At 46.6% G+C, this 21,205-nt stretch overlaps 1 protein-coding gene across 1 annotated transcript in view; it reads right to left on the reverse strand.

The window, feature by feature from the left end:
• Positions 1–21,205, reverse strand: part of LOC121586782 (CUB and sushi domain-containing protein 3) — a 759,103-nt gene that overhangs the window by 39,816 nt on the left and 698,082 nt on the right. The window contains exons 60-61 of the mRNA XM_041903753.2: positions 18,991–19,164; positions 9,913–10,086 (exon numbers count right to left, since the gene is read on the reverse strand). Coding sequence (XP_041759687.2) covers positions 9,913–10,086; positions 18,991–19,164 — 348 coding nt within the window. The remainder of the gene's footprint in view (positions 1–9,912; positions 10,087–18,990; positions 19,165–21,205) is intronic.

The following is a 21,205-nucleotide window of genomic DNA, read 5'->3' on the forward strand; positions in this document are numbered from 1 at the left end:
GTTTTTGTGTACTCACTCATTTGCTGGTTACTCTGTTTGGTAACTTTGTGTGTTTCTGGGAAAAGGGGAATTTAAGCAAGTTGCCCTTGGGCGTACATTACCCGTAGGAAGAAATCTGTCTAAAAACACTAGTTAGACCTGAGCGGACCACCCACTGTACTTTTGTATGATTAGCAGTAGCTTAGCGGTTCTTGAGGCAGGCAAGATCAGTTTAGGGGTGTTTTACACTATTGTTTCATTTCTTGGGTCCTGCTCAGCCCTTTTTCCCAAACCTTTACCGTGTGTTTAAACATAAACCTTTTATGTTTGACAGTAGTTTATGGTTGTCGTGTAGTTTTTGTTCTCACTGTTCCATGTCATCATTCTAATTTGCATGAATTATGTTACGGGTCTCTTCTCCATCCACCCTAGACGTTTAAAGCCAAGGGGTTCGTAACAACAGGTGTCTTTTATACTGATAACAAGTTCAAACAGGTGCCATTAATACAGGTAATGAGTGGAGGACTGTCACGGTTTCGGCCGAGGCTGCCTCTCTCCCTTGCTCGGGCAGGCTTCGGCGTTCGTCGTCTCCGGAATACTAGCTGCCACCGTTGTATGTTTCTATGTTCGTTTGCTTTTGTCTGATTGTTGTACACCTGTTATCGTTTAGTGTAATTAGTGTCCTATAAGTTCTCGTTGTGTTTGTCTAGTGTTGTGTGTGATTGTTTTACTGTCGTGCCGGTAGGCTGGATTATCACTGTTTGCTCGGTTGAGCTATTTTGCTCCTTAGTTTTGGAGTATTTTGTCGCACCTGTTTGTGCGCTTGTGTTTTCGCCTACGTGCGGAGCTTTTGCCTCAGGGCAGTTATTTCGTGTTTGTTTTGCTGTGCATCACTAAAGTCTGTTGGACTAACGTACTGCGTCCTGCGCCTGATTCCACCCACACCCACCTACATCTACCTTGACAGAATCACACACCATACTCGATGGAATCAGCAGGAGCCGCAGCAGCACAGGCGACGTTGGAGGACAGGGTCCGTGAGCAGAATGACCAGATCCTGCGGATGGGGTCCGCACTGCAGGAGGTGATTTCCACCATCCGAGGCTGGGAGACCCGAGGGACTCCTCCACCGCCATCCTCCCTGCCCGCACCATCGGTCACTCAGCCCATTCCCGCTCCGGAACCCAGAGGAGTTCGACTCTCGCTCCCGAGGGCCTACGATGGGACCGCGGCCGGGTGTCAGGGATTCCTTCTCCAGGTGGAGCTTTACCTGGCCACCGTGCACCCGGCGCCCTCGGGACACAAGAGTGTGTCCGCCCTGATCTCCTGCCTTTCCGGGAAGGCGTTGGAATGGGCCAACGCAGAGTGGAGGAGGATCGACGCTAACACCATCACCTACGACGAGTTCTCCCGCCGCTTCAGGGCGGTGTTTGACCATCCCCCGGAGGGGAAAGCGGCGGGGGAGCGTCTGGTCGGTCTCAGGCAGGGGAAGAGGAGTGCCCGGGAGTTCGCCTTGGAGTTCCGTACCCTAGCGGCGGATGCAGGGTGGAATGAGCGGGCTCTCATTGATCACTACAGATGTAGTCTACGCGAGGACGTCCGTAGGGAGCTGGCCTGTAGGGACACCAGCCTCTCGTTCGACCAGTTGGTCGACATGTCCATCAGGCTGGATACCCTGCTAGCTACCCGCGGACGTTCCGAGGGGGTCCGTCCATTTCACCCTCCAGCGCCTCCGAGCCGTGCCCCATGGAGCTCGGGGCGCTGGCGCTAGAGAGAGGAGGGGTCGGCTTACGAGGGGGTCCATCTCCTGCACCAACTGTGGTCGGGGAGGACACACCGCGGCTAGGTGCTGGGGATGGCCTCCTCGGGGAGAGGACGACAGGTCCCGCACTGGGGAGTCCTTCCAGGTGAGTAGGCGCCCCACTCACCCAGAGCTCTCTGTTGCACATTTCTGTATATCTGTGCGTTTTCCACAGGTAGCACCTCATTCCCAGCATAAGGCGCTGGTAGATTCAGGCGCGGCTGGGAATTTTGTTGATAAGAAGTTTTGTTTAGCTTTAGGGATTCCCCTTCTCCCTGTGGACGTTCCCTTCCCCGTTCATGCCCTAGATAGCCGTCCGTTGGGTGCGGGCTTGATCAGGGAGGTCACTGCGCCACTTAGGATGTGTGCGCAGGGGGTCATCAGGAGATGATCCAGCTATTTCTGATCGACTCGCCTGCGTATCCGGTGGTGCTGGGCATGCCCTGGTTGAGTACCCATAACCCATCGATTTCGTGGCAGGAGAGGGCTCTGATGGAGTGGTCTGCCCAGTGTGTGGGTCGATGTTTAGGCGTTTCCATAGGGGCTACCTCGGTGGAGAGTCCAAACCAGGTGCCCGCATTGCACGTTCCCCCTGAGTATGGGGATTTGGCTATTGTGTTCAGTAAGTCGAGGGCGACGCGGTTGCCTCCCCATAGGCAGGGAGATTGTGCGATAGACCTCCAGGCAGGAGCTGCGCTCCCACGGAGCCATGTGTATCCTCTGTCTCAGGAGGAGAAGAGAGCTATGGAGACGTTCATAGACGAATCTCTGAGACAAGGATACATACGGCCTTCCACTTCCCCTGCGTCCTCGAGTTAATTTTTTGTGAAGAAAAAGGATGGAGGATTACGCCCGTGCATTGATTACTGTGGTCTCAATCAGATCACGGTGAAGTACAGTTATCCACTCCCGCTGATTGCGACCATGACGGAGTCATTGCACGGGGCGCGTTTCTTCACTAAATTAGATCTCAGGAGCGCGTACAACTTGGTGCGCATTAGGGGGGGCGATGAATGGAAGACAGCCTTTAGTACCACCTCGGGCCATTACGAGTATCTTGTCATGCCATACGGGTTGATGAACGCTCCTTCAGTTTTCCAATCATTCGTGGATGAGATCTTCAGGGACATGCAGGGGCAGGGGGGTGGTCGTGTACATCGATGACATTCTCGTGTACTCACCTACCCGAGTCGAGCATGTGGCCCTTGTGCGCCGAGTGTTGCGGAGACTGTTGGAGCACGACCTGTATGTCAAGGCAGAGAAGTGTCTGTTCTTCCAGGAGTCGGTCTCCTTTTTGGGTTATCAGTTGTCTGCGTCAGGGGTGAAGATGGAGGTAGACCGGGTGTCAGCCGTGCGTAATTGGCAAACGCCAACTACTGTGAAGGAGGTGCAGCAGTTTTTGGGGTTTGCGAATTATTACCGGAGGTTTATCCGGGGTTTTGGACAGGTGGCAGCTCCCATAACGTCTCTTTTGAAGGGGGGTCCGGTGCGTCTGCAGTGGTCAGCCGAGGCGGACAGGGCGTTTGGGAGGCTGAAGGACCTGTTTACCTCGGCTCGGTGCTGGCGCATCCGGATCCCTCTTTGCCATTTCAGGTAGAGGTGGACGCGTCAGAGGCCGGTATAGGAGCCGTGCTGTCGCAACGGTCCGGCGCGCCACCTAAGCTCCGCCCCTGTGCCTTTTATTCCAAGAAGCTCAGTCCGGCGGAGCGAAACTATGACGTGGGGGACAGGGAGTTGTTAGCCGTGGTACAGGCCCTAAAGGTGTGGAGGCACTGGCTTGAGGGGGGCTCAACACCCTTTCCTCATTTTGACGGACCACCGTAATCTGGAGTACATCCGGGCAGCGAGGAGGCTGAACCCTCGCCAGGCGAGGTGGAATATGTTTTTGACCCGTTTCACATTTAAGATCACGTACATCCCTGGGTCACAGAACGGTAAGGCAGACGCACTGTCTCGGCGGTATGACACGGAGGAGAGGTCCGTGGAGCCCACTCCCATACTGCCGGAGTCTTGTCTGGTGGCACCGGTAGTGTGGGAGGTCGATGCCGAACTCGAGCGGGCGTTACGCACCGACCCTAGTCCACCTCAATGCCCGGAGGGTCGGAAGTACGTTCCGCTCGAGGTTCGGGATCGTTTGATCTATTGGGCTCACACGTCACCCTCCTCTGGACACCCTGGTATCGGCCGGACAGTGCACTGTCTTAGTACCAAGTACTGGTGGCCCACGTTGGCGAGGGATGTGAGGGTTTATGTTTCCTCCTGCTCGGTGTGCGCCCAGTGTAAGGCGTCTAGACATCTGCCTAGGGGTAAGTTACTACCCCTGCCCGTTCCACAACGACCATGGTCTCACCTCTCGGTGGATTTCCTCACTGACCTTCCTCCTTCACAGGGGAATACCACTATACTGGTCGTTGTGGACCGGTTTTCTAAGGCCTGTCGTTTGCTCCCTATGCCGGGCCTTCCTACTGCCCTGCAAACCGCCGAAGCACTATTCACCCATGTGTTCCGGCACTACGGGGTACCCGAGGATATTGTGTCTGATCGAGGTCCCCAATTTACCTCCAGAGTCTGGAGAGCTTTTATGGAGCGGTTGGGGGTCTCGGTGAGCCTCACCTCGGGTTACCACCCGGAGAGTAATGGGCAGGTGGAACGCGTGAACCAGGATGTGGGTAGGTTTCTTAGAACATACTGCCAGGACCGGCCGGAGGAGTGGGCAAGGTACGTTCCCTGGGCCGAGATGGCCCAGAATTCCCTACGCCATTCCTCCACTAACCTAACCCCTTTTCAATGTGTGTTAGGTTACCAGCCGGTTCTGGCACCTTGGCAGCAGAGCCAGATCGAGGCTCCTGCGGTGGATGAGTGGGCGCGGCGCTCGGTGGAGACATGGAACGCTGCACACGTCCACCTGCAGCGGGCCCTCCGACGTCATAAGGCGAGCGCCGATCTCCACCGCAGTGAGGGACCGGTGTACGCACCTGGTGATCGAGTCTGGCTCTCTACCAGAAACCTGCCCCTCCGCCTGCCCTGTCGGAAACTGGGTCGGCGGTTTGTAGGGCCATTTAAAGTCCTGAGAAGGTTGAACGAGGTGTGTTACAAATTACAACTACCTGTTGAGTATAAGAGTATTAACCCCTCGTTCCATGTGTCGCTTCTCAGGCCGGTGGTAGCTGGCCCACTCCAAGAAAGTGAGATCAGGGAGACTCCTCCGCCCCCATTGGACATCGAGGGGGCACCGGCGTACTCCGTACGGTCCATCTTGGATTCGAGACGTCGGATGGGGGTCTCCAATATCTAGTGGAGTGGGAGGGGTACGGCCTGGAGGAGCGGTGCTGGGTGCCGAGGAGAGACATTTTGGACCCGTCTCTCCTGACGGAATTCCATCGTGGGCACCCGACGCACCCTGCTCCGCGTCCTCCTGGTCGTCCCCGAGGCCGGAGTCGGCGCACGTCTGGAGCCGCGCGTCAAGGGGGGGGTACTGTCACGGTTTCGGCCGAGGCTGCCTCTCTCCCTTGCTCGGGCAGGCTTCGGCGTTCGTCGTCTCCGGAATACTAGCTGCCACCGTTGTATGTTTCTATGTTCGTTTGCTTTTGTCTGATTGTTGTACACCTGTTATCGTTTAGTGTAATTAGTGTCCTATAAGTTCTCGTTGTGTTTGTCTAGTGTTGTGTGTGATTGTTTTACTGTCGTGCCGGTAGGCTGGATTATTACTGTTTGCTCGGTTGAGCTATTTTGCTCCTTAGTTTTGGAGTATTTTGTCGCACCTGTTTGTGCGCTTGTGTTTTCGCCTACGTGCGGAGCTTTTGCCTCAGGGCAGTTATTTCGTGTTTGTTTTGCTGTGCATCACTAAAGTCTGTTGGACTAACGTACTGCGTCCTGCGCCTGATTCCACCCACACCCACCTACATCTACCTTGACAAGGACAGAGGAGCCTCTTAAAGAAGAAGTTACAGGTCTGTGAGAGCCAGAAATCTTGCTTGTTTGTAGGTGACCAAATACTTATTTTCCACCATAATTTGCAAATAAATTCATAAAAAATCCTACAATGTGATTTTCTGGATTTTTTTTTCTCAATTTGTCTGTCATAGTTGACGTTTACCTATGATGAAAATTACAGGCCTCTCTCATCTTTTTAAGTGGGAGAACTTGCACAATTGGTGGCTGACTAAATACTTTTTCCCCACTGTACCCTTTCCCAGTTCCTGTGTTGTGACATATCAATTAATCACACCTCAATTCTTTCTACTTATTCCACATTTTGTTGTGTTACAGCCTGAATTTAAAATTGATTAAATGTAGATGTTTTGTCACTGGGCTACACAAACAATACCCCCATAATGTCAAAGTGGAATTATGTTTTTCTACATTTTTACAAATTAAATACAAATTCTAAGCTGGAATGCCTTGCGTCAATAAGTGTTCAACCCCTTTGTTATGGCAAGCCTAAATAAGTTCAGGACTACAAATTGGCTTAAGAAGTCACATAATAAGTCCTCTGTAGCTCAGCTGGTAGAGCACGGCGCTTGTAACGCCGAGGTAGTGGGTTCGATCCCCGGGACCACCCATACACAAAAATGTATGCACGCATGACTGTAAGTCGCTTTGGATAAAAGCGTCTTCTAAATTGCATATTATATTATATTATAAGTTGCATGGACTCACTTTATTTTTTATTTTTGAATGACTACTTCATCTCTTTACCCCACATATATAATGATATGTAAGGTCCCTCAGCCGAGCAGTGAATTTCAAACAGCGATTCAACCACAAAGACCAGGGAGGTTTTCCAATGCGTCGCAAAGAAGGGCACCTATTGGTAGATGGGTAAATAATGTTGCACAATCCAGGTGTGGAAAATGCTTAGACACAGACATTTTTATATATTTTGTATTGTATTTAGCATTGTGTCATGTATTGTATTATGTAGTGTTATGTATATTTCATTTGTTGTGTTTGGTTTCCTGTTTGGACCCCAGGAAGAGTAGCCACTGCCTTGGCAACAGCTTATTGGGGATCCTAATAAAATACTAAATTAGAGACTTAACCAGAAAGACTCACAGCTGCAATTGCTGCCAAAGGTGCTTCTACAAAGTATTGACTCAGGGGTGTGAATACTTATGTACATGAGATATTTCTGTATTTCATTTTCAATAAATGTGCAAATATTTATAAAAACATGTTTTCACTTTGTCATTATGGGGTATTGTGTGTAGATGGGTGAGAAAATTAATGTAATACATTTTGAATTCAGGCTGTAACACAACAACATGTAGAATAAGTCAAGGGGTATGAATATTTTCTGAAGGCAGTGTAGTTTACAAATGACAAAATTACATATTGGTTGCCTTACCCTGTAAGCAGTCTATTGACAAGGTATGACAGCAATCCATGCCTTGTTTTAGTTTCCCTGACACTTTTCCCTTTGTGCAACAAATGCTAAAACGTTAGCGTGTGGAAACTAAACCAAAGCATGGATTGCTGTCATACCTTGTCCATAGACTGCGTACAGGGAATGGAAACCAACATGTCATTTGAATGAACTATCCACTGTATTTAAATAGATAACAATTGACTTGTTGCTAATGGTCTAATAATCTAGTGACAAGTGTGCCAATGACTTGAATATTCAATTAGTGAAATAAAAACCGTTTAGTCATATTGATGTGAGGAGTTCTAATGAATGTCTCCTTTAGGGACCTGGAGCTTAGTCAGTTAAGGTCAGTATTCAGGAGACTCACAGACAACATAATAATATTTACAGATATGTAGACAGCAGCCAAGGTTTGGATGCCAGGAAAGGGAGGGTATTAAACACATAGAGTATGTATATTATGACTATGAAGACTAGGGGCCTGTTTTCCGGACATAGATTACGTCAGCGTCCCAAATGGCACCCTATTCCCTATATAGTGCACTATTTTTTACCAAGGTCCATAGAGCTCTAGTCAAAAGAAATGTACTACACTGAGTGTACAAAACATTAAGAACACTGGCCCATGTTGACTCCCTTTGGGTGGTGGATCATTTTTGATGCACATGGGAAACTGTTGAGCGTGAAAAACCCAGCAGCATTGCAGTTCTTGATACAAACCGGTGAACCTGGCACCTACTACCATACCCCATTCAAAGGCACTTAAATATTTTGTCTTTCACCCTCTGAATGGCACACATACACAATCCATGTCTCAATTGTCTCAAGGCTTAAAAATCCTTCCTCAACCTGTCTCCTCCCGTTCGTCTACACTGATTGAAGTGGATTTAACAAGTGACGTCAATAAGGGATCATAGCTTTCACCTGGATTCACCTGGTCAGTCTATGTCATGGAAAGAGCAGGTGTTCTTAATGTTTTGTACACTCAGTGTATATACAGAATAAGCTGCCATTTGGTACAAATTCCATTGGACAATTTCAATTGAACATAGGCCTACATATTTAGCCTTAGACTAAAAAAGTGTCTGGGAAACTGGCCCTAAATATATCCAGATTATGTGGTTGGTTCTTTAAAAGGCCTGTGGTTCAATACCCACCACAACTCTCTGAGTCATCACAGGGATGATGCTGCCTTTCTCACTTCAAAGGGATCTGAGATATTTCGAGAAGATTATTTCTCTGCGTTAGCAGATGTTCAAACCCCTACTGGTTATTTCTCTGCGTTAGGAGCTGTTCAAACCCCTACTGGTTATTTCTCTGCGTTAGGAGCTGTTCAAACCTCTACTGGTTATTTCTCTGCGTTAGGTGTTGAATTATTTAACCAGCTACTGTACTGCCAGGTTCTGTCGCAACTGGCACCCTATTCCCTATATAGTCAAAGATGATCTATTATATTGAGAAGATAGCCGAGTGGCTGCTCTAACACTTCAATGACTGAAGGCAGTCGAGATCAGGTGGGACCATTCTAGCCAATGAGAGGGCAGATACATGGATGAACAACAGGCACAACTAAGACATAAAAAATAAAAAATAAAAAAATAAAAAAATAAAACTTGCTGGAATGCCATGTGCATCCACTTATCAGTACGTTTGTAACAGCCAAAACATTACGAAACTTCAATTAGATAAAATAAACCTCACGTAATTCGACACTCTCATAGACCTCCATACAAAAAAGGGCTTATCTCACGTGGACAGATTTTGGCCGGAAGTAGTGTCCTACATTTGACCAGGGCCCATAGGGAATAGGGTTCCATTTGGGACACACTCCTAGACTCTTCAGGAAGACAGAGTCACGTACTGTATAGCCCTGGTCCTCCAGATCAGACAACAAGCACTAATTAAGGCGAAAGCAGAAGTATAGAATCTATATGCTCTGCGATAGTAATAATAGTTCATATGGTAAAGGTGCTCTTCGGTTTCCCAGGCTTGTAGCATTAACAAAGAAATTGGAGGCTAAACTTGTAGGATATAAAAAATACCAAAGCACTCTTACCAGGTAGTTGCAGTTAAAACAACTATATTGAGTTGGCGTGTCCATGTAGCAAAGTTAAAACAAGGCAAACAAGTTTGAGTTTGTTGTGTCATATTTTTGGTGCATTTTGTTCAGTCTCCCAAATCCTTTACTCTTCGTGAAAATAATGTCCTTTGCTACAGCACTGAACATAAACACTTCTGTCTAGCTAGAAAATGATACCAGCCAGCTCTGAAGGCTAGGGCGAATGTCACTAATGTAACTGATTCCCCCTACAGCCATTCTTACACATTTCATATCTGGGCCCTTCTCCTGTGACACACACTCTCCCCTCGGAGGGTACTAAAAGGAATGACCCTGCCTTTTCTGGAATAATCTTATCAATAAGAGATGTGTGGAGGTTTGGTCTTTGTCCCAAATGGCACCCTTTATAGTGCACTACTTTTGATCTGGGCCCATAAGGCTCTGGTCAAATGTAGTGCACTATATAGGGAATAGGGTGCCATTTGGGACACATCCTTGGTGTAAGTAGGATGGCCTGGGTATAGCCTGTGTGTCAGAGGGAGACAATTGTTGTTTGACGTTGTTAAATATTACAAGCTGTACTTTACGGCAAATAACGCTAGAAAGTTGTTACAGAGATTATGAACTCTCCAGGAATAAAGAGAAGCATGCACGCACGCACACACACACACACACACACCACCCACACACACACTAGATGCTTACCTATACAGCGAGGCTGGAATCCGCTCCAGGAGCCGTCAGCCTGGCACATGCGTGTAGTGGAGCCCACCGGGATATAGGGGGCGCTACAGCTGAACGACACCTCTGACTGGTAGATGAAGCTGAGGCCCTCTCTGGCGCCATGGGCAGGAACACCAGGGTCCCCACAGAACTTGGCTACAACAACAGCAGAGCAAGAATAGCAGATCAAAATGAACATTTAAAAAACACACAGGAGCAATGTTACTGGGTTTTCCTATAGTGTGTTTTTGATTGAACTTCAGTAAGAGGAGGGTGATGGGAAATCTGTCCAGATCGAATTGGAAACAACAACAAAAAACTTGCAGGATCATTGTAATTGAACTCCTGTATGTCTTTGTATCTGTGATCCTTACAGATCGAAAGGAACATTCCAAAAACACACAAGAGCAATGTTAGCGAGTTTTGCCCCAGTGAGGGTTAGCTTGAACTCCTGCCACAGTTTCTCGTTGTATCTGTGATCCTGGCAGGGACCATGGGAGGAGAAGATGGAGTCTTACAGACCAGACTAACATGAATGACATTGTCCCTCAAAGGGCTCGAAGCGGTCATTGAGCACTGTCCATCATTGGCTGTCCATCAAACACTTTGTCTGTCCAGGAAGAATCAATAATAGATGTCGCCTTCACGAACTGCCGATACATTATAAATGTGCCAAACAAGACTCCCTCTCTTACTGTCTGGGAACTAGAAGGACTACAAACTTGACTTTTTCTTGATGAATAATAGATATGCTGTCAAAATATAAAAAAGAGAGGAAGAGCGACTAGAGAACAGAACGAGGGGTTGAGAGAGCGAAAGAGAGCAGAGAGGGTAGAGAACAGAGATGTAGAGAGAGAAGAAGAACAAAATAAAGTGTGCTCCCTGCAAGATTACAAAGTCCCAGGCAGCCATTCTTTAGTTCATTCAAATCAAATCAAATCAAATCAAATCAAATTTTATTGGTCACATGCGCCGAATACAACAGGTGCAGACATTACAGTGAAATGCTTACTTACAGCCCTTAACCAACAGTGCATTTATTTTAAACAAAAAAGTAAGAATAAAACAACAACAAAAAAGTGTTGAGAAAAAAAGAGCAGAAGTAAAATAAAGTGACAGTAGGGAGGCTATATATACAATAAAATAAAGTGACAGTAGGGAGGCTATATATACAGGGGGGTACCGTTGCATAGTCAATGTGCGGGGGCACCGGCTAGTTGAGGTAGTTGAGGTAATATGTACATGTGGGTAGAGTTAAAGTGACTATGCATAAATACTTAACAGAGTAGCAGCAGCCAAAGTTTCCATAGCCTCTGCAGCAACTGTACATTCTTCAGTGTTCTGAAGGGTGGGGATCGGGAATTAGAACTACCTTGTGGACCTTTTAACCTGCTCTCCCCTCCACTCCTTCTTTCCTCCACCTCCTCCCCTTCACCCCCTCCGCCCGCTCTCTTTTGTAGCTCTGCCTGATGACCCAATGGGGCAGGCAGTTAAGAACTCATTAATTGTGCGCAGATTACCCCCTCTGTTCTTCACTCATGCTCTCTGTCATATGAAGACAGACAGACAGGGTGCGGGTAAGTGACTAAACACTGAGTCGGGTGTGTGAATTATGATTCCCTGGGTGTCTTTCTGTATAGAGACAATTCTCCAGGTGTAGAATTGATGGTTGGGTCCTCTGATGTTTAAATAGGCCTTCTTAAGTCTCTGAGTTTTATGATTCCCTGGCTTGCTAGAGAGAGAATTCTCAATAGGTGTAAGATAGATGGCCGGATCCTCTGATGTTCAAATAGGCCTTCTAAGGTTTCTGAGTCGTGACAGGTTGTGGAGAGAAAAAGAAAAACAGTGGAGTTAATTACACTGTATTATTTATAATGACTAATAACGGGACTGAAGCCTTGTCTCAGCAAGACTCAACCTTTTCAAACAGAGGCTTTCAAGAATCCGTTACGAGGGTGAACCCAGCCTGCCACACGCATTGACATTGTAACTTTGGAGATGAGTTCCATTCAGATCTGTGTGTGTGTTTGGACGTTTTGGATCGTGTATGAGGGTGTTTGTGTGTGTGTGTGAGACTTGGTCACACTTTTCTGGTGCCTGTCTATCATTGGGCACAGCTGCTTCATGGTGGAAGCCTCCCACCTCCAGCCTCCCATTACCTGCCCTTTAACGGGAGACCTCTGCTAGTATTTTCAATTCAATTTACTATCTAATCTGTAGTACATCACAGTTCCCCCTTGTTCCGCCCTCGGTCCGTTTTGCGTCAAATTAATGTGATGGAAATCATGAAGGACGTTAATGTCGAAATGATTGAGTTTGACTGATGTCCCTAAAACGTGTGGAAGATCGTCCGACCAGACCAAGGGCCTTATGAATGGGCGCTTCCTCCTCTAACTCAGCTGTCAGTCAATCAACCAACGACACAAAGAACCTTGGTGATTTTTTTTTGTTCCTTTACAGAGGAGAGCAAGGTGACAGTGTAGCATTCATTCTGCAGCACTTTGTTTCAACTACGGTGTCAGATATCCAGAACGAAGAAAAATAAAACCGAACAATAACCCACAAAAAACATATAACCTTTTTCCATAGCATTTTAGTGGGCAGTGCTGACATAACAGGAAACGACAGGGAAATAACACTAACGACAGAGAAATAACAGGAAACGACAGAGAAATAACAGGAAATGACAGGGAAATAACAGGAAATGACAGGGAAATAACACTGTAACGATAGAGAAATAACAGGAAACGACAAGGAAATAACAGGAAACGACAGGGAAATAACAGGAAACTACAGGGAAATAACACTAACGACAGAGAAATAACAGGAAACGACAGGGAAATAACACTGGAACAACAGAGAAATAACAGGAAACGACAGGGAAATAACAGGAAACGACAGTGAAGTAACAGGAAACGACAGGGAAATAACACAGTAACGACAGGGTAACATCGCAGTAATAACCCGTTCATAGTTAGTACCTAGCTGCTAAATAACTTTATAAAGTGTGACGAATTGTCCTGGTTGTTATGTAGAAACAATTATTCATTACTTATAGCTAGAATCCTTAATGGTGAAACTGCCACGTCCATTTGCGATATTGCAGCAACAAAGAAGTACTGCAAAACTGTTTACCCTGTTGCACTACGCTCCTCTGCTTCGTCAAACAAAACAAAACAAAAACAACGGCTGTAGGGCGGACAGTGGTGCTATTTCCCCCTACTGCGAATTCCATCTTTAAGAACTATGAATAATAGAGGATAATAAGCATAAGGTAGCTTAGTGGTTAAGAGCGTTGTGCCAGTAACCGAAAGGTCGCTGGTTCTAATCCCAGAGCCGACTAGGTGAAAAATCTGTCGATGTGCCCTTGAGCAAGGCACTTAACCCTAATTGCTCATGTAAGTCGCTCTGGATAAGAGTGTCTGCTAAATGACTAAAATATAAATATAAATATATATGTAGAAAGTATTCAAGTCCATTTTCACCTGTTCTCAGTAGCACTGTTTATACTGATGTGGAATGTACTTGGAACGTTCTTAGAAAGGCTGTTTATCAAACAGAAACCACAGCCCCATTGTGTGATATAAGACACCCCAAAACAACAAACACATACTGTATCTAAGGTCTGCACAGCACAGTACAATGTTTCTAGATGCAGGGTGCATGCATGTTTTTAGTAAAAACGACATCATTTATAACCGGTGCATTAGAATGGATGAGGAGGGTATTCAACTTAAAACGAGATAAATCTATCTACATTTCTAACATGACTACTTGTCTCCTCTCTTGGGAACCAAACGTATCACAGAGCATTGTGATGTTGCCTAACCACTATTCCAGCACACTTTTGCCTGGTGGCTGTTGCCTGTTCTAGGCCACACAGCTCTGGCAGGGGGCACAGTAGGATGTAGTAGGGGATTTAATATCCCGTGCACGCTAAGGCCAGGTCTCTTAAAGTGTCTCAGAATAGGAGTGCTGATCTAGGATCCGGTACCGCCCTGTCAATTAATTGTCATCTAAAAAGAAAAACTGATCCTAGATCAGCACTCCTATTCAGAGATGCTTTATGGATACGGGCCCTGAGACCAGCCCCGATTGAATAATGGAAGACACATTGGGGCAGTGTGGATCTCTATTGGCTGGGAACATGCCTACCTACTCACCTCTGGCACAGAAGTCAGAGTGTAGAGAAAAAAACCGGGCAATTCAAGAGGGTCCTAAAAAATAAAATCTCAAAACGTAGTTTTCTTTGCCCTATGTCATTATAAATTACATAGATGTCACGCCCCTGGCTCTAGGGACTCTTTTAAGTTGAGCCAGGGTGTGTAGAGTTTATGTTTTGTGCTCGTTGTGTCTAGTCTAGTGTTTGTATATCTATGTTGGCCGGAGTGGTTCTCAATCAGAGGCAACGAGTATCAGCTGTTGCTGGTTGTCTCTGATTGGGAACCATATTTAGTCAGGTGGTTTTCCCACAGTGTTTGTGGGATCTTGTTCCGTGTTGGTTTGTGTTTTGCACCTGTGGACGTCACGTATCGATTTGTTGTTTTGTTCGTGTATCATTTAATAAATAAGTATGTTCACCTTCCACGCTGCGCCTTGGTCCTCTATATCCAACGATCGTGACAATAGAATAAATCATTATATTGTTCTCTACAATATTATAACCTTAATATACTTGTACTTCACAGTATTGATGAAATAAGAACGTGAATTTGCTGTGACCGTTTCTATTTTAGACTGCGCCGCTCTTGGTTGTATCTCTTCCATATTTGGTGTTGTGAGTTGGTACCATTTGGAGGTGTTTCTGCTGGTAGGACCAATCATATTCAACTTGATAGCTTCGTCATTTTCACCTCCAGATCCTTGGCTTTCATTGCCTATACAAGCGATCAATCTATGTTGAGAGGAGCCGTTTCTACAACGATTTAAAGGGAAAGACTCAGAAATACAAAATGAAAACAGGAACAGATTGTCTTCGCGGAGGGTTTATATTGAAATTCAGTCTCTTAGCTTTGTAAATAAATATATATTTAGTCCCTATTTAGTTTTGCATTCAGTGGATTTCATTTAGAAAAAGCCCATGTTTTCACTCAGGAACCTGCAGCCACTAGTTAGCTTGTCAGTTGACGTTCGAAGTTAGCGCCGTTCTGTCGCGGAGCAGCGTCACAGAGTTCTATTGAGCAGTGACCTCTTTTTGATCATGCCTGTGATGACATTCCATTCACTGTAAACATGCTAAATTTATGGTAGGGACATGGGGTTTGGTCTATGTTTTTTTTTGACGGAATTCTCTATTGGGACATATTTGTATAAACCTTTAATGAATGAATCATTTTATGGGTGAACACACTACAGAGTGTTTTCTGGGAGCTAACATAATCAATACATTAGCGCCCAACAACCTGCCCGCTTGACCCTATCCCCTCCTCTCTTCTCCAGACCATCTCCGGTGACCTTCTCCCTTACCTCACCTCGCTGATCAACTCATCCTTGACCGCTGGCTATGTCCCTTCCGTCTTCAAGAGAGCGAGAGTTGCACCCCTTCTCAAAAAACCAACACTCGATCCCTCTGATGTCAACAACTACAGACCAGTATCCCTTCTCTCTTTTCTCTCCAAAACTATTGAGCGTGCCGTCTTTAGCCAACTCTCTTGCTATCTCTCTCAGAATGACCTTCTTGATCCAAACCAGTCAGGTTTCAAGACTGGTCATTCAACTGAGACTGCTCTTCTCTGTGTCACGGAGGCTCTCCGCACTGCTAAAGCTAACTCTCTCTCCTCTGCTCTTGTCCTTCTAGACCTGTCTGCTGCCTTTGATACTGTGAACCATCAGATCCTCCTCTCCACCCTCTCCGAGCTGGGCATCTCCGGCGCGGCTCACTCTTGGATTGCGTCCTACCTGACCGGTCGCTCCTACCAAGTGGCGTGGCGTGAAGCTGTCTCCGCACCACGTGCTCTCACCACTGGTGTCCCCCAGGGCTCAGTTCTAAGCCCTCTCCTATTCTCGCTAAACACCAAGTCACTTGGCTCTGTCATATCCTCACATGGCCTCTCCTATCATTGCTACGCTGACGACACACAACTAATCTTCTCCTTTCCCCCTTCTGATAACCAGGTGGCGAATCGCATCTCTGCATGTCTGGCAGACATATCAGTATGGATGACGGATCACCACCTCAAGCTGAACCTTGGCAAGACGGAGCTGCTCTTCCTCCCGGGAAGGACTGCCTGTTCCATGATCTCGCCATCACGGTTGACAACTCCGTTGTGTCCTCCTCCCAGAGTGCGAAGAGCCTTGGCGTGACCCTGGACAACACCCTGTCGTTTCTCCGCTAACATCAAGGCGGTGACCCGATCCTGTAGGTTCATGCTCTACAACATTCGGAGAGTACGACCCTGCCTTACACAGGAAGCGGCACAGGTCCTAATCCAGGCACTTGTCATCTCCCATCTGGATTACTGCAACTCGCTGTTGGCTGGGCTCCCTGCCTGTGCCATTAAACCCCTACAACTCATCCAGAATGCCGCAGCCCGTCTGGTGTTCAACCTTCCCAAGTTCTCTCACGTCACCCCGCTCCTCCTTCTACCACCCCCTTACCCCCCCCCCCAAAAATTTTTTTATAAAAATAATAATTGTAAAGTGCTTATCCCACTGGCTATAAGGTGAATGCACCTATTTGTAAGTCGCTCTGGATAAGAGCGTCTGCTAAATGACGTAAATGTAAATGTAATGGTGGGGGGAAGGTAAGAAGCAAATGTTCAGGGGAGATGGAGATGGAACATTGTAGTGTCTTTGCATCCCTCTTGGCACTGTATTAAATAGAGCCACAAGCATCAGCTCAGTACCTCCAAATGCATATTATCAGTATGGCTAAATATTTTGCGCTAAAAAACATTACATTATAGTCTTGCTAGTATCACATTCTAGGAATTCGAAGGAGAAAGAGTGTGAGAGAGACAGGAGCGTTTCTGCTTGGCCTCCCGAATGACAATGGCAGGTGCGGAGGTGAGCACCGTGGTCAGGTGATGTTTACACCTGTTCCCTGAGTGGCCACCTGCCACCGATGTGTGTCTCTCGGGCCAATGAGGGCGTAGTCCCCACTAATAAGGGTAAATGCGGGTCCAAGTACCACTAGAGCTATAGAGAAAGTACCATTTGTGAACATGATAACAGGGGAACAGAGTTTGCTTTAAAATACAGTGCTGAAACACCATAGGCACACTAAAACTATGAATGAAGTAGCAGTAAAAACCATAACTACTTATGTATAGTCAATAACAACATGGTACATGTACCTGTTTGCACACCACCTGTACGGACTGGATAACTATGAACTACAAGCAAAATACCCAAAAGGTAAGTTTTGTGGTTGGCCTACATACAGTATAAGTATGATGTAGTTTCTCAAACCTTTTTGTTAAATAAACGGTTTTTCAAAGAACGTTCCAAGTACATTGTACATAAGTATAAATGGTGCTACTGAGAACAGGTGAAAATGGCCTTGAATACTTACTACATAACTTATGCTCTATTATTTATAGTTCTGAAGTAATTAATAATTGTTTCTATATAACAACCAGGAACATTCTTCACACTTTATATCCTTTTGGCACACTTAAAATCTTTATTAGCAGTTACATACTAACTATGAACAGGCTTTTATGGCATTGTTACCCTGTCGTTACCCTGTTGTTTCCCTGTTGTTTCCTGTTATTTCCCAGTTGTTTCCTGTTATTTCCCTGTTGTTTCCTGTTATTTCCCTGTTGTTTCCTGTTATTTCCCTGTTGTTTCCTGTTATTTCCCTGTTGTTTCCTGTTATTTCCCTGCCGTTACCCTGTTCTTTCCCTGTTGTTTCCTGTTGTTTCCCTGTCATTACACTGTTATTTCCCTGTCGTTACCTGATATTAACCTGTTGTTTCATTTTTTTCTCCCCAATTTCGTGGTATCCAATTGGTAGTTACAGTCTTGTCCCATCGCTGCAACGTACGGACACGGGAGAGGCGAAGGTCGAGAGCCGTGCATCCTCCGAAACACAACCCAACCAAGCCCCATTGCTTCTGGACACAATGCCCGCTTAACCTGGAAGAACACCGTACACCTGGCGACCGTGTCAGCGTGCACTATGCCTGGCCCGCCACAGGAGTCGCTAGTGCGCGATGGGACAGTTGGACGACGCTGGGCCAATTGTGCGCCGCCCCATGGGTCTCCCCATGGGTCTCCCGGTCGCGACCGGCTGCGACAGAGCCTGGACTCGAACCAGGATCTCTAGTGGCACAGCTAGCGATGTACTGCCTTAGACCACTGCGCCACTCGGGAGGCCCTAACCTGTTGTTTCTAATAAAGATTAGGCAATTGGTTTAAAAAAACAAAAATATTAATCTCTGTAACTGACTATAGTCATAGAACTGTAGAGTGGACATCTTATTCAAACTGAAACAAGGAAACAAGAACATGAAGAACGCAACAAAATGTAAATTTCACACTGAGTGTTAGTGCTACTGCAGAGAGAGTGAAGATGCATCGATGTGTTAGTGCTACTGCAGAGAGAGTGAAGATGCATCGATGTGTTAGTGCTACTGCAGAGAGAGTGAAGATGCATCGATGTGTTAGTGCTACTGCAGAGAGAGTGAAGATGCATCGATGTGTTAGTGCTACTGCAGAGAGAGTGAAGCTGCATCGATGTGTTAGTGCTACTGCAGAGAGTGTGAAGCTGCATCGATGTGTTAGTGCTACTGCAGAGAGTGTGAAGCTGCATCGATGTGTTAGTGCTACTGCAGAGAGAGTGAAGATGCATCGATGTGTTAGTGCTACTGCAGAGAGTGAAACTGCAATGTGCAAGAGTGGAAAAAGAGAGAGCGAGAGAGAGTGAGAGTATGAGAGTGAGAGTGAGAGTGAGAGTGAGAGTGAGAGTGAGAGAGAGAGAGAGAGAGAGAGAGAGAGAGAGAGAAGAGAGAGAGAGAGAGAGAGAGAGAGATAGAGAGAGATAGAGAGAGAGAGAGAGAGAGGCACAAAACAACAGAAAACAAAATAACAGGAGAGAAGATGAGAGGTGTTACTCACGTAGGCACTGAGGCACCATTCCGTTCCAGGTGCCGTTGCCCACGCAGGTGAGGATGGCAGGGAATGACAGCTCGTACCCTGGGGAGCAACTGTAGCTCACGCTGGTGCCCCACTCAAAGTCTGTACCCTCCAGGACTCCGTTGGAGATGGCAGAGGGCGCCGCGCAGGTCACCGCTATGGGGGGAGAGGGGGGAGAAGATGGGAGAGAGGTGAGAAAGAGGGTGGGTGTAGTGGGAGAGAGGACAGGGAGAAAGAGGAGGAGAGAGGAGAGGAAAGGGAGAGAGAAGGAGAGTGGGGGAGGAGAGAGGAGAGGCAGAGAGAGGAGGACAGAGAGGGGAAGGAGAGAGGAGGAGGTGAGAGAGAGAGAGAGGAGAGAGGAGGAGAGAGAGAGAGAGAGAGAGAGAGAGAGAGAGAGAGAGAGAGGAGAGAGAGGAGGAGCAAGAGAGAGAGAGAGAGAGAGAGAGAGAGGAGTAGAGAGAGGGGAGGGAGGAGTAGAGAGAGAGAGAGAGAGAGAGGGGAGAGAGGAGGAGAGAGAGAGAGAGAGAGAGGATGATAAGGCACAGGGGAGAGGGCGTTTACTCTAAGGAGAGGGAGTGATACTTTAATCAATGCTGAATTACTCACTTACTTAACCCTCTTTATCCCTGTAGGGATATCATTAATCAATTAGGCATGAATCATACTTTACTTAACCCTCTTTATCCCTGTAGGGATATCAGCAATCAATTAGGCATGAATCATTCTTTACTTAACCCTCATTATCACTGTAGGGTTATCCTGAATCAATTGTACTTTTTAGTCATTTAGCAGACGCTCTTATCCAGAGCGACTTACAGTTAGTGAGTGCATACATTTTCATACTGGCCCCCCGTGGGATACGAACCCACAACCCTGGCATTGCAAGCATCATGCTCTACCAACTGAGCTACAGGGGACTACTAGGCATGAATCATACTTTATGATTCCATTCATGGCATAAAGGCAAACAGCGAACACACAAGAAACCTTTGGGAAATGGCCAAAGCCGGGCTAACAACTAAAACAACACATGTTCATAATCTTAGGTAATGAGGCCGAAGGAATATTTGTGGATTTGCCATCCTTAGTGGACATTTACTACCAGCTGTCTAACTGAAACAGAGCTAATGGCTTTCTCTCAGAGCTCTAAGCTCTGGGTGTGATGATAACTGAGTCCCAAATAGCACACTACTCCCTATATAGTGCACTACGGCAGAGAGAGTCAAAGGGACTGTTTGTTTGTCTGTGTGCCACAGCCTACGCCACGCTTGAGTAGGTGAGAGGGCCAGGCTGGATGACTCATGTTGCGCTCTGTAGAGTGCGTCTCTCTCTCTTTCTCTCCAAACTACGATGTGGATACAGCATACTCCTCCTCTCACTGAACTACAGTAAGTAACAGCAGAAATCGTAGGCTTTCCAAAAAATTGCATGGTGGATACACTCCTCTCACCAAATTACAGTAACAGCAGATAGAGCTTTCTAGAAGACAGTTATGTGAGGGTTGGTTTGGGCAGAAACAGGCTTTATAGAAGACAATTCTGTGAGGGTTGGTTTGGGCAGAAACAGGCTTTATAGAAGACAATTCTGTGAGGGTTGGTTTGGGCAGAAACAGGCTTTATAGAAGACTGTTCTATGAGGGTTGGTTTGGGAAGAAACATGCTTTCTATAAGACTGTTCTATGAGGGTTGGTTTGGGCAGAAACAGGCACTATTTTGGAAAGCCTACCACCTTGGATACAGTCATCTCACTATGGATAGCCTTTCCAAAAGATGGGGTTGGTTTGGGCAGTAACAGCACTGTGGATACTAGGCCTATTCCTTATACTACATAGTGCCCTTCTTTCGACCAGAACCCATTGGCACCTGATTCCCTACATAGTGCCCTTCTTTTGACCAAGGCCGATTGGCACCATATTCCCTATGTAGTCCATTACATTTGACCAGAACCCTTTGATTGGGAGGGTAGTGATTCCCTCCCAATGAAATGAATCAGCTGACTATGAAAACAAACAAACACATTAGTCCAGCTCAATGGAGCTTTTTGATGATTGGCTGCTCTTACTGCCATCTCTGTGCTATAGTAATAAAGGCAACAAACGTGTAATAAATTCCCCAAATGTTGTATTAATATTCTGAATTAGTTTTGGACACGCTTGGTAGCCCCTCCATTGAGAGTGGACCAGCTTGGCTTGTACTAA

The sequence above is a fragment of the Coregonus clupeaformis genome, chromosome 17 (assembly GCF_020615455.1).
Source record: "Coregonus clupeaformis isolate EN_2021a chromosome 17, ASM2061545v1, whole genome shotgun sequence".
In the NCBI taxonomy this organism is placed as follows: Eukaryota; Metazoa; Chordata; class Actinopteri; order Salmoniformes; family Salmonidae; genus Coregonus; species Coregonus clupeaformis.